Here is a 14,294-nt window from a genome sequence, read left to right on the forward strand (position 1 = left end):
TATTTACTCTCTCTTTCTCTTATTTTATATTGTAGGTGTCATGCTGTTTCATTGATATTTTTCCTCTCTCTCTCTTTTTCTCTTTATATAAAAAATATTTATTTATTAAAATAAGCACATTTGTAATTGTTGAATTATAATTTTTTATTAATCACGGAATAGAGTTTGATCAAACTATCTTACTTGACACTGTCCAAGCGTAAACTGAAAATTATATTCCTCAGAAAAAAAAAAAAAAAAAAATCCTCAACCACCGCTGAATAAGAGACAAGATAAATATATTCTATCCTGAGATGTAACTGCAGTCAATTTCCACCACTAAAAGTTCAAAAGATTCTGAAATCCATTCAAATGTTTTGTGGAAGTCATGACATCCATTCCAGAGAAGTAATGCTGTACTACAATTTATGGCTTGAGTGATATCAGAGAGCATCAAAATCGATCTGATTGAGTGGTGGACTTTGAAAATTGATGCAAATAATTACAAGGTGGTTTCCAACGAAGGAGTAGGAGTGGCATATTTTTGTTTATCTAAATATTTTAAACTGTTATATCAATTAGGTTCAGTGAAGTCCCCGCAACTTGAATGCTTCTTGTTGCCCCCAAAGAAGACCACAAGTGGACCAAGCCTTACAACTAACTATTATATTATTCTTCTCTCTTGATTTTAAGTTGGAATTAGCTGCCTCTCTCCTTAACGCAATAGAGGTCTTCACCTGTTAAGGGCCAAGTCCTTCATGGACTTCTCTTTTGGTTTTACCTATTTAGACCATCACTTCAACATATCACGAATGGATCAAATGATTAGTCTTCTTGTTCGATATTACCAAAGCTTCACAGACTATGTAAACCTTTGAGGAGGTTCTGTCCTCAAAGGTGAGGCTTTAGGTGTACGGCCCATGGTTTTAAAACTCGGTATTACAATTGATATAGGTATTCATATCGAAATTGGTATCAGTTACAATGAAAATTAATACGATACGGATCAATATCGGTAAGGATCGGAAATAGTATAATTTTCCTGGATCGATCATGGTATCGGTCAATTTTGTTTTAAAGAAAAAAAATTCAGAAAAATGAAAAAACAAAAAACAAAAAATTAAGGACGAAATTTCTAAACTCTTTCTGAAGTGTTTCATAGATACTTGGCAGAGACTTAAAAATGGTGGTGAAATCATTTCTTGGAAAATCATTTAAGAACACTTGAAATTCTGGCAATGATTGATGAAGCCTATGGCATGCCTCATGAATTGCATCGATTGTATCGTCAATCACCACAAGGGAGTTGGGTCCGGAAGAACAACCCAAATCAGCAGTTCTCAGGCATTGGGGAAGGTCGCTGCTGTTGCTGCTTTGATAGATCAGATCTTGAATGGTCTCCCCTAATGGATTTTGCCTTGGATATTACTGTTCTCTCTTTCGGGCTTCGGCAGCTAAAGAAACCCTAACACTGGATCCAAACTCTCTCTCTCTCTCTCTTCTATTCTGTTCATCCTTTTAAGCTTTAAATTTTTTTTAACGGATCGGGTTGGATCAGGCGATCCCGATCGATATCCGATACCCAGTGCAATATCGATACTCGTTTCAGGATTGGTTAGGTATCAGGATCGGTCTCCACCGATACCTATCCGATACATTCGATCGGTCGATCCGATACCAATACTAGATTCCATTTTGCGAACTAGGTTGCTCCAAGCTTTGAAAGAATAGTAAAGGAGAATCTGTCAAGTGGATTAAGTCAAAAAAGACCTCGTCTCTCATATCACAGGTGACAAGAGACTACCTCCAATAATTGAAATTTTGCGTAATGTGCAACACACTAAGCACCTCTTCTCCCATTTCCAAAAACCGTGGTTGAGTATCATAAGGGGCTTCTATATATAGATCATTCTTCCTTCCCAATTAGCCATCTCAAGTTCTCAATACTCAAGCCTTCAACTCCAGCCTACAGACACGAGGGCCACACCCGCTCTCATCTGTAAGAAACTCTTGCTAAACCCTTTTCCTGATAGAAAATTAAGCAAATATGCTGCACTCACAGAGCCTTTGCCACCCACAACAACTCTTCTCCCTCGGCAACAATGTCAAAACCAAAACCCCAGCCACCCGCGTCGTCAAACTCCGGCAACTGTCTGTTTCTGCCCTAGCAGCACCACCTCAGCCACGTCCGGCAGTGACAGGCCCATCGAGGACACACTCGATGCCACCTGAGAAGGTGGAGATCTTCAAGTCTCTTAACGGCTGGGCCGAGGAAAAGATACTCCCACTACTAAAACCAGTAGAGCAGTGCTGGCAGCCGCACGATTTCTTGCCGGACTCATCCTTGCCGACGGATGTGTTTGAGGGACAAGTGCGTGAGTTACGTGAGAGATCGTCGGAATTGCCCGATGACTACTTGGTGGTGTTGGTCGGTGACATGATCACAGAAGAGGCCCTACCCACGTACCAGTCTTTCGTGAACCGGCTCGACGGGGTCAATGACGAGACCGGTGCCAGCCCGGATGCTTGGGCCACCTGGAACCGTGGTTGGACCGCCGAAGAGAACCGACACGGCGACCTGCTCAAGACCTACCTGTATCTCTCCGGTCGTGTCAATATGCCCAAGATCGAGCGCACCATTCAGTATCTTATCGGCAGTGGCATGGTGAGTAGTAAATTAGTGAAGGATATTTCGTAACATGAAACATGCATTATGATGTATATTATACATACATATATGTGCAATTTGGCATTTCTGACTGACATACGTGGTTGATTTTAATTGGACAGGACACGGGAACAGAGAACAATCCCTACTTGGGATACGTGTACACGTCGTTCCAAGAGAGGGCCACGTTTGTATCACACGGCAACACAGCCCGGCTGGCTAAGGAGCATGGGGACACAGTGTTGGCACGCATCTGCGGTAGTATTGCAGCAGACGAGAAGCGGCACGAGAATGCATACGTGAAAATGGTGGAGAAGCTACTGGAGATAGACCCTTCCGACGCAATGCTTGGGATCGCTGATATGATGCGAAAGAAGATCGCCATGCCTGCTTACCTCATGTATGACGGCCAAGATCCCAATCTATTCGATAATTTCGCCGCTGTCGCACAGAGGGTCGGCGTTTACACGGCCGGTGACTACGCAGACATTCTGGATTTCCTGGTTGGGCGGTGGAAGCTGGAGAAACTAGAGGGTCTCAACAGCGCTGCCAACGAAGCCCAGGATTTTGTGTGTGGTTTGGCTCCCAGGTTCCGAAAGCTGCACCAACGAGCTGAAGAACGAGCACGTAAGACAAAGCCACGTACCGTTGGCTTCAGTTGGATTTTCGAAAGGGAAGTTGCGTTCTAGATCTTTCCGCATCCGTAATATGAATTCCTATCTAACGATGGGATTTTGTTTTAATTTTTATTAATGGATGTAAACTACATACCTGCTTCCCACGGACATGGGTAGAGAATCCAGTCCAGTCTATAATAAAGAACCATTTGCCTTTAAAAGTACTGTTAATATATTATTTCGTATTGGATTACACGATGGGATTGCAAGGTCCACTATGAAGAAGATTCAAAATAAAAAATTCTCCCTTTTAATAACACAAACAGCACAAGACGTTAAGGCTCTGTAATGTAACATTTAAAAAATGAATTCTTTTATTTTTTTCATTTTTTGTGGAATATAAATGAGATAAAAAACTGTATGGTAAGTCCGGTTTAATTTCTTGTTTTTTTTTAAATGAACCGGACACTATTAAGGTTTTGATGTCCCTTTTTTAGAATATAAAAGTGGTGCTTTTCATTTTCAGAATTAATTATGAGCAAAAAGCACTGAATCAACTTTGTAACTTAAGTTAAAAGGAGCATATACGTACTTTACGCTCAAAACATAACAATGAAGCGAAACCTTATTACCCTCTTTCCGTTTATCATTAAAAGCAAATTTTAGTAAACATGTGAATAAACTAGCAAAACAATTGTTATCCGATTAGAAACCATATAAAATAAATCGAAACTAAAACTGTTTGCTAAATGATTGCGGTTTCAGAAAGTGTAACTGTTTAGTAAATGATGTGATTTTGATTTCAACCAAAATAAATGTAAATCGAACTAAACCGAATTGAACCATTTAAATTGAAACCAAACCAATTAACACATTTAGAACTAGTAAAAGTGGGATATTTTTGTTTAATTAAATATATTAAACTATTATATCAGTCAAGAATAATCTGACTGTTATATATTTTTTGGCTAATAGTCTCGCACTCTCGCCCGATCAAAGCTGATACATCAACAGTAAGCAATAGCGATCCCAGTCAAAGTTGCAATAGAACCGATCCTACGCCTTTTTAAGTCAAGGGTTTACAGGTTGAAGACCAGAAGTGGACATTGCCTTATAACTAAATATTATATTATTCTTCTCTTTTGATTTTAAGTTGGAACTAGCTACCTCTCCTTAACGCAATAGAGGTCTTTACCTTTGTTTTTAATTGACACCTGTTAAGCGCCAAGAATTTCATGGACTTCTCTTTTGGTTTCATGATGCATACACGGTCAAGAGAGGAAGAGAGAGTACTAGATTGAGAGAAAATAGGAGAGATATAATAGGGTTTTGGCTATAGGAGATGTTTGTCTCTTGGCTTTACGGACGAAATCAGACGTCTGGTTAATTGGGAGGTAACTACCTCTTTTCAAGATAAATCTAAAAAGATAATTTAGGATAATTTTTCATTGCCCTTCTATTCAATATTAGTTCCTATTAAATAAAATAAAAAATAGTAACAAACTCACGTATTCTATTTACATATTTTATCTCTAATTTCTACTAACTTATCATATTAAGTTACATAACTATTAACTCCACTGTGGCAATAACTCCTACCCACATAACAACAACAACAACTATCCTACACGAATGGATCAAATAATTAGTCTTCTTGTTTGATTTTACCAAAGCATCACAGACTATGGACCCGTTTGATAACGTTTCAAGAAACGAAACAAAAACTATTTGATAAAATTGTTTTGTTTTACTTGTTTTCAGAAATTAAAATTGAAATTTCTACCTATTTATGTTTTAAGAAACGACTCATCGTTTCTTAAAATGATTTGTGGTTATTCTTTCGCTGATTACTATCGACTTTTAGAAATATGATTTATCAAACATCTTCAATTTCGTTTTTATTCTTAAAATCGAAATTTTATGTTTATGTCATTTTTTTAAATAGAAACAATAGAAACAGTATGAAACGGACCCTTTGGAAACTTTTGAGTTTCTATTCTCAAAGGTAAGGCTCAGGTGTGCGGACTGGGTTGTTCCAAACTTTGGAAGGACAGTGATAGAGAATTTGTCAGTGGATAAAAGTCAACAGAGATGTCATCTCTTATATCATATGTGACAAGAGGGTTCCTCCAATAATTAATATTCTGCGTAATGTGCAACACACTAAGCACCTCGTGTCCCATTTCCTGAGTTGTTCCCTGTCCCCGTATACCACGATGAGAAAGAAATGGAAAGTGAGACCCACGCTTAATTGTGCCATGGATGAAATTTAGTTAGCAGATAGACCTCAGGATACTTTAATCCAATGTGAAATTTTAGACCTAATGAGTCGGCTATGTCATAAATGAAGTCAGCGGTCAAGTGGCAATTGTGCTAGCATGAGGATTAATCAGGGTAGATCTATAAGCATTCAATTGAGGGACGGGGTTATCTTTCCATAATCCTTATGTCTAGACGTATGAACATGCAACTAAATAGAGATCTTTTTCTAATAAATAAAATACGACTGTCAAATCCTACCAAAAGAAAACAAGACTCGTTCATGAAAATAAAGAAAGCTAATTGGGAAGTAAGGCCAATTATGATATTCAACCACGGTCTTATAGTTAATTACAGTTCTACCACTTTAGCTGTCTTTGCTTTCTTCTTACTGGTCCTTCGTAACCTAGACTGGTTCGTGGAAATAAAGAAAATAGAACGTACCCACTACCTGGTACACCAGGCTTGCTTCAATTAGTTATCTTAAAATACTTTTTTCTATAAATATCCTAGAATAATTTATGGACAATAGTTCTTTATATATCCACTTATTATGTGTTTCATACGTGGTTGTATTTCAGACCATTTCTTGTATATGCAACCGTCAAAATCACTAAATCATCATTCCGTTAAAAGTCCCTAGGGCTTAAGGCCCTGAAATTGTTTTTTTTTTTTCCTTTAAATTTTTGTGATGGGTTATTTAGGTTGTTGGAATTTCTTTGCAAACACAATTAAGCGTTAGAAAGGGAGTTTGTAACCCTTTCTCTATCACAATTGGAATTGTTCACATCTCTCTTGTGAACATAGTATTTTGTCAAACTACATATATTTGATATTACATATAAGCCACAGTCTTATAATTAATTACAATTATACCACTTGACACTAGGTGTGTCAATGAAATGGGTTCGAACGGTTTCAATTGGGTTCAGTCCATTTCCACAAATTTAAGGCTTTGTATCATGTCTGCAAATTTAAGTAATCATTTCTCTTAGGCTAGGTATGAATATATTTCTATTTGATCAGTTAGTTATCAATCCATAATCAGGCTTATTGTGTTATAGTCAAGTTTTAAACATGTTATTTGACTATTCAAGCTATAAACATTTCTTAAATGGATCATAAATGAGTTATAATCAGGTTAAATGAGCTAATCGGGTTATAAGCGATTGTTTTCGATCAATCACAATATTCAGTCCATCCTCTTCATTTGTTAGACCACTAACTTCTATTGATGATTCTTAACGAAAAAAAAAAATAAAAATAATAATAATAATAATAATATTCAACTTGTAATCTATCGACACTTGAACTTGACACATTTAATTATTAATTAAACCAATCTTAAACTTCATCCGATTCGTTCAGATCTAACATACCAGTGGAGCCAAATTTTGACATCCCTGCTTTATTTTTTTATTTGGGACCGTCTTTTTGTCCAAATACATAAATTAAGCAGCCTTTGACTATTTGATACAGTAGCAAGAACCGGTGGTACACCGCTGTTCTTCTTCTTCTTCTTCTTTTTTTTTTTTTTTTTTTTTTATTATTATTATCGGGAACTTCACTGGTCTGACTTGTTAGCAGATAAAAAAAAAATTGCTATAGTTTGAATTTAAAAAATGAAATTTTGGTTGTTTGAGTCGTGTAAAAATTGTTGAAATTTACTAGATTTAAAATCATGAAACTTTGGTTTTATAAGGTTGTGTGTTTTTTCCATCTTTTATCAAAAAAAAAAGGTGGTTTTTTTCATTTTTTTTTTTTTTTTTCAGTTTGTTATTTTGAAGAGAATTATTGAAACCATGTATGAATCGTATATAGAATCCGAAGAGAAATTGAATTGATTTGGTTTAGTTTTCGATTTTGAGGTTATGAAAGTTATTCAGCTTGAACATAGTGTATCTTAAATCAACCGAATTGATCGACACGTACCCTTAACAAGCATGGGACTTGTGGGTTGTGATCATATAAAAAAAATTAATAAATTAATAATAAAAGTAAATTAAAATTAAGAAGAAAGAACATTATCCACCTATGTGTCTATCCCTACACACAGTAGGTGTGGAAAGACAATGTTGCCCCAATGCTGAATATGCTCTTGCACACCGTTCTATTGGCCCATGTGCTAGTGTGTATATTTTCTAGTAGGGTAGCGTTCTCTAACCTAAGAAAAAAAAATTGGGGACGAAATCACAACCATGAAAAAGAAATTCAAGTAAACAAGATGAAGAATTCACCATGGTTCGACAAGATTGCATATATCCACCTGAGAGAACAGAGATTTTGCATTATTCCTGAGGAAAAAAAAAACTCTCTATACCACTATCCATCTCACAGAATGACCCCTTTTACTTGTGATTAGAGTTTTCACTACTGAGAAATATATATGAAACCAAAAACCACACATAATTATAATTATACCTCTATACATGTTGTTGATCCAAACCAAACCCAATTTTAAATAGATGCAATTTTAAATACAGACTCAAGACACCTAACTCCAACATTTTTCCCTCTCTTTCTGTTATTGTATATTGCAGGTGTCATACTGTTTCATTGATATTTTTCCTCCCTCTCTATCTTTTTTTTCACATTTTTTTTTTATAAAAAAAATAATTATTCATTAAAATAAGTACGTTTGTAATTATTAAATTATAATATTTTATTAATCACGGAATAGAGTTTGATCAAACTATCTTACTTATAAAAAAAAGCGCCTTTCTAATTAAGGAGTCTACCAATGAATTACACTGTCCAAACATAAAATGAAAATTATATTAAAAAAAAAAAATGAAATTGCAGTCCATTTCCACCACTAAACGGTCAAAAGATCATGAAATCCATTCAAATGTTTTAGATGACATGCCATTCATTGAATTGAGGAGATGTAATGCTGTACTACTATTTATGGTTTGAGTGACATCAGAGAGCATGAAAATCGATCTGACTAAGTGGTGCCTTTGAAAATTGATGCAAATAATTACAAGGTAGTTTCCAACGAAATATATTAAACTATTATATCAGTCAATTATTTTCTGACTATTAGCTTATACTTCAAAAGAAAGCAATGGCGATCCAATCGAAGTTGCAATCGAATTGATCCTACGGCTTTTAAGTCAAGGGTTTACAGCTTCAGTGAAGTCCTCGAAACTAGAATGCTTCTTATTGTCTAACTTCCATGATTACACCTGTCTATTTCCCAGCCCTCAAAGAATTCCAGAAATGGACTAACTAGTATTCTTCTCTTTTGACTTTAAGTTGGAACTAGCAGCCTTTTCTTAACGCAAGAAGATCTTCACCTTAGTTCTTAATTGACACACCCGTGTAGTCACGGAGTTAGAGACGAAGACAACTAAGACTGCTCAAGTTTTGGAACTGTAATTAACTATAAGATCTTGGTTGAATATCATAAGAGGCTTCTACAAATAGATGATTCTTTCTCCCCAATTAGCCATCTCTGTACTCAAACCTCCACCGCCAGCCTACAGACACGAGAGTTATACCCGCTCTCATCTCTGTAAGAAGCTCTTGCTATACCCTCTCTGAGAGTTATAAAGCTTCATAACCCCTTTGCCTGAGAGAGAAAATTAAGCAAATATGCTGCACTCACAGAGCCTTTGCCACCCACAACAACTCTCCTCCCTCGGTAACAATGTCAAAACCAAAACCCCAGCCACACGCGTCGTCAAACTCCGGCAACTGTCGGTTTCTGCCGTAGCAGCACCACCTCAGCCACGTCCGGCAGTGACAGGCCCATCGAGGACACACTCGATGCCACCTGAGAAGGTGGAGATCTTCAAGTCTCTTAACGGCTGGGCCGAGGAAAAGATACTCCCACTACTAAAACCAGTGGAGCAGTGCTGGCAGCCGCACGATTTTTTGCCGGACTCATCCTTGCCGACGGATGTGTTTGAGGGGCAAGTGCGTGAGTTACGTGAGAGATCATCGGAATTGCCCGATGACTACTTGGTGGTGTTGGTCGGTGACATGATCACAGAAGAGGCCCTACCCACGTACCAGTCTTTCGTGAACCGGCTCGACGGGGTCAACGACGAGACCGGTGCCAGCCCGGATGCTTGGGCCACCTGGAACCGTGGTTGGACCGCCGAAGAGAACCGACACGGCGACCTGCTCAAGACCTACCTGTATCTCTCCGGTCGTGTCAATATGCCCAAGATCGAGCGCACCATTCAGTACCTTATCGGCGGTGGCATGGTGAGTAGTAATACATTTCGTAACATGAAACATGCATTAAGATGTATACTATATATATATATATATATATATACATAAATACATACATATATGTGCAATTTGGCATTTCTGACTCACATACGTGGTTGATTTTAATTGGACAGGACACGGGAACAGAGAACAATCCCTACTTGGGATACGTGTACACGTCGTTCCAAGAGAGGGCCACGTTTGTCTCACACGGCAACACAGCCCGGCTGGCTAAGGAGCATGGGGACACAGTGTTGGCACGCATATGCGGTAGTATTGCAGCAGACGAGAAGCGGCACGAGAATGCATACGTGAAAATGGTGGAGAAGCTACTGGAGATAGACCCCTCCGACGCAATGCTCGGGATCGCCGATATGATGCGAAAGAAGATCGCCATGCCTGCTTACCTCATGTATGACGGCCAAGATCCCAATCTATTCGATAACTTCGCTGCTGTCGCACAGAGGGTTGGCGTCTACACGGCCGGCGATTACGCGGACATATTGGATTTCCTGGTTAGGCGGTGGAAGCTGGAGAAGCTAGAGGGTCTCAACAGCGCTGCCAACGAGGCCCAGGATTTTGTGTGTGGTTTGGCTTCCAGGTTTCGAAAGCTGCACCAACGAGCGGAAGAACGAGCACTTAAGTCGAAGCCACGTACCGTGGGTTTTAGTTGGATTTTCGACAGGGAGGTTGCGTTCTAGATCTTTCTGCATCCATAATATGTATTCCTACGTAACGATGGTATTATTTTTATTATTAATGGATGTAAACTACATACCGACTTTATTTCATTGGTACCAACCCATGTGGGAACATCCTGTTTGGAGGTACCCACATGGGTAGAGAATCTAGTCCAGTCCATAGTTAACAAATTTGGATTCGGAAATTATTCGGGCGGAGAATTATTCGGAATAATTCGATTGATTAATTTAAGGATTCGGTCAAAAAAGCTTATTGGGGTTTTTTTTTTTATTGTTTTTTTTTTAAATATTGTTTAATTGGACCGAATAATTCGGTTTAATTCGGATTCGGTCCGAATTATTCGCGTTTTATATTCACTTTTGAAAAAATCGGGAATTTTACCGAATTTTATTTTTAATTTGTATTCGGTCCAAATTTTTGATAAAATTTGAAAAAATTCGGTTCAGCTGAATAATTTGAATCGATAACACTGGTCCAATCTATACTACAGAACCAATTGCCTTCAAAAGTACTGTTAATATATTATTTTGTATTAGATTACATGATGGAATTGCAAGGTTCACTATGAAGAAGATTCAAATTCAAAATTTCTCCCTTTTAAAAACATAAACAGTACAAGACGTTTAGCTTCTACTTGTTGAAATGGCCGAGTTGGTCGGATTCGGCTCTTCTATAGCGCGGGGGTGAGTCATATATCGTGTACTAGGATTTTATTGATCCTATGGTGTGGATGGCTTCAACCTTAGTGAAAAATATACATCAGCGATACACCTTATCATCTTCTTATGATCAAATCTTTGAGAGATCGATGCAAGATTTTAAATAAAAAAAATAGGATTTGTTTGTCGTGCGGGAACTTCCTCTCTACCTTTGGCGTTCATCCCACCATCTCCAATAGGCCGCCGGCGTTCATCTCACCGTCTCTAACAGACCGCCGGTGATTTCTCCTTTCTCTGTGCGATCATCATCTGGAACTGGTGAGTTCTCTGCTTCATTTATTTTTATTGCTTCAATTTAATATTTGAAGATGGGGCAATGTTTAATTGATTATTCATTTGTCTCTAAGAAATAATAGTTGCAGAAGAAATGGCAATAATTTAGCATATCTGATTTTTATGGAAGGCTATGTTACTAGCGTGTTTGTGGTGGTGTCTTTGGTAGAAGATGAATTTGAGATTGTTCTGCAATGTATTTTCAATGGAAGAGAGAGTCATAGAGTGGATCAGAATTATTTGCAAAGCAGATCAGCTTCTCTTGAGGATTTCGTGATGGAAGGATAGAAAAATTTGAGTTTTGTTTATATACTCTCTTGAACTGTTCTGAAAATCTGCATTGGACCTTTAAGAATTCTAGTTTCAACATTACTCTGTTTTCCTTGTTCCACTAGGATTACTCTGCACACCCTTCTCTAGATCTCAATTTTCTGAGATGGTGTAGGCAGATTGTGATAACTCAAGAAGACTACTCGACCTGAATATCAGGTCATTCTGATCATTATTTTTCAAGTTATAAAAATTCGCTCCAAGTTCTCTTTGTTTTGATGATCCTGTACTGCAAATTCCTTTGTAATTCTAGTTAGGACTTGAGTTTTGTGTTGGTTGTGCTGGTCTAAGTGGGTGCATTGTTTACTATAGAACTCAAATGGTCCCATGCGTTTTTCTAGGATTTTGTGATGGAACCCATGTCCCACAGATCAGAATTATTTGCAAAGCAGATCAGGAGAGTCGCTTATTGGGCTTTAACAAATCGGCTTTTCTGGGAAGCCCCAGCTTTGTATTTGTTCAGAAATAGAAAAAAAAATATTATTTAGCCCTCTGAGATGGAGAATTAAACATATTCAGAGGTAGACGTGTCCTCCATTTGGTGCAGATCAGCTTCTCTTAAGGACTGCCCTTGAGGATTTGCCAACATCATGAGACAAATTAAGTTCTTCAAGCCCTTGGAATCTGGTCCCACTCAGGAAATAAAAGTTGAGAAGATAATATGGCTGAGACCTAGAGGTGGGGTGGGACACTGATGTGGAGCATGTGAAAAGCATGGGATGGCATACTTTTTCTTTGTTCTAGTGGTGTGAGTGTGAGTGTGAGTTTTTTTTTTTTGGGGGGGGGGGGGGTAGCATGATTGTTTGTGTTTTAACTTCTAATAAAATTGAAACAGGAATGGAGGTCATGTGTGGTGTGTCTGGTCATGTTCCAATTCAAAGTAGTTGTTGGACTTATTTGGATGTCCTTTTGCCTTTTTTTTTTTCCGGTGGGGGTGTGGGGGAGGGGTGTTTCTGATTCCATCTGGAAGTTAGATTAATTTCATGATTATGAATAGGGCAGAATGGTGTTACTTTATTTTTATTTTTAAACTTCAACGTCAAATAGGTTTCCTGCATGAGTTTCTCTCTCTCTCTTCTTCTTCTTCTTCTTCTTCTTCTTCTTCTTCTTCTTTTTTTTTTTTAAATGTTGTAATGGCCATAGCTATGCCTATTTCAATTGTATCTTGTTGTTTTCCAATTTATTTCTGTTGTTTTTCAATTGATCTGATTATTCATGAGTAAATTATTTCCTTTAGTGGTGGTTGTGTAGAGCTGCTAATGGAGTAGTAGCTCATTCCAAGGAGCTGAAGCTATCAAAACCACTATCTCTAAATTTGATTTACAACTTCCAAGATTGGCTTTGAAAAAAAAAAAAAAAAAAGGAAAACTACAATTCCTACGTCTTAAATGTACTTCCAATCAAGTATTACAGAGTTCTCCATAACCATCTGTTGACCTCTTGTATGTACTCAATGGTTGTTATTTTCACAGTCTTACTTGAATTGTTTCCAAGTTTTTATCATAGTTTGATTTTTGTTTGTTATTATTTTCAGTCTTACTTGATTGAGAATTTGAGATTCATGATGTTTATTTTATAAGGACGGTTATCTAAACAGTATCAAAACTATAGGTAATATTATGGGAGATCAAGACATAGGTCTAGATTTCGAGATTGAGCCTCGGGTCAGTATGAAATTTAATTCAGAGATCGAGGCTTATAAATTCTATAATTCCTATGGGGGAAGGATGGGTTTCAGTGTGAGGAGAGACTATGCACATTGGAGCAGAACTGATAAATCAATCCTAACTTCGAGGAAATTCGCATTTTGTAAATAAGGTTTGAGGAAAAAAGACAAACAAGATGTTGATACAAAGATACAAAGAGCAGAGACAAGAACTAATTGTAATGAACGGATGGGAATTCTGCATGTTGATAATGGACAATATCAATGTAATATATGTAAGATTTTCTATTAGGTGGGCTAGCATAGTCAAAGATTTGTTTCCAAAACCGATTTGGTGGTGTTGACTAAAGATGGAGTAAGCAGAAATAATCCAATATTATTGGTAAGTGATCTCTATGGAGATATTGAATTCTATTAGCACACCTTAATGGTATGAAATATTTATTTCTATGTGTGGACCTAAGGTATTGTTTCCTTAATGGGGAGGAAACCCTAATTTTATTGCAGGGTTGGTCCCTACCCTCACCCCTATATATAGTTATCACTGACCCATTAAGTGAGACTAACGACCTAAAGTAAAAAGGGAAAGAGGGTAGACCAGACCAACATTGATTGTGTTATACGAGGAGCATACAAGAAGACATTGAGGAGTTCTTATTCTTCAACCATGGATTCAGGTATGCCTAAAACATATATTTTATAGTGATTGTCGTGCATGCTTATCGATCTTCATGAATCGTTCCGGATATGTTTTTCTTTCAATGGTATCAGAGCCTCGTTCATGAAAAATCGATCGGCTGTACCACCAGTAATAAACATCAATTTTTTTCTCCTCTGGTTCGGGCAATCAAACATTC

The 14,294-nt window shown here is 37.5% G+C and overlaps 2 protein-coding genes across 2 annotated transcripts; both read left to right on the forward strand.

Annotated features, from left to right (window-relative positions):
* Positions 1 to 1,936: 1,936 nt before the first annotated feature.
* LOC122076150 (stearoyl-[acyl-carrier-protein] 9-desaturase 6, chloroplastic-like) lies at positions 1,937 to 3,461 on the forward strand. The gene is made up of 2 exons (XM_042641459.1): positions 1,937 to 2,644; positions 2,770 to 3,461. Exons 1-2 carry the CDS (start codon positions 2,027 to 2,029, stop codon positions 3,334 to 3,336), a joined length of 1,185 nt encoding a protein of 394 aa, XP_042497393.1. The 5' UTR covers positions 1,937 to 2,026; the 3' UTR covers positions 3,337 to 3,461.
* A 5,538-nt stretch (positions 3,462 to 8,999) lies between these two features.
* Positions 9,000 to 10,520, forward strand: LOC122076956 (stearoyl-[acyl-carrier-protein] 9-desaturase 6, chloroplastic-like). The gene is made up of 2 exons (XM_042642630.1): positions 9,000 to 9,738; positions 9,882 to 10,520. The coding sequence occupies exons 1-2, from the start codon at positions 9,121 to 9,123 to the stop codon at positions 10,446 to 10,448; spliced, it is 1,185 nt and encodes a 394-aa protein (XP_042498564.1). The 5' UTR covers positions 9,000 to 9,120; the 3' UTR covers positions 10,449 to 10,520.
* The last annotated feature ends 3,774 nt before the right edge of the window (positions 10,521 to 14,294 follow it).

The sequence above is a fragment of the Macadamia integrifolia genome, chromosome 4, assembly GCF_013358625.1.
Source record: "Macadamia integrifolia cultivar HAES 741 chromosome 4, SCU_Mint_v3, whole genome shotgun sequence".
In the NCBI taxonomy this organism is placed as follows: Eukaryota; Viridiplantae; Streptophyta; class Magnoliopsida; order Proteales; family Proteaceae; genus Macadamia; species Macadamia integrifolia.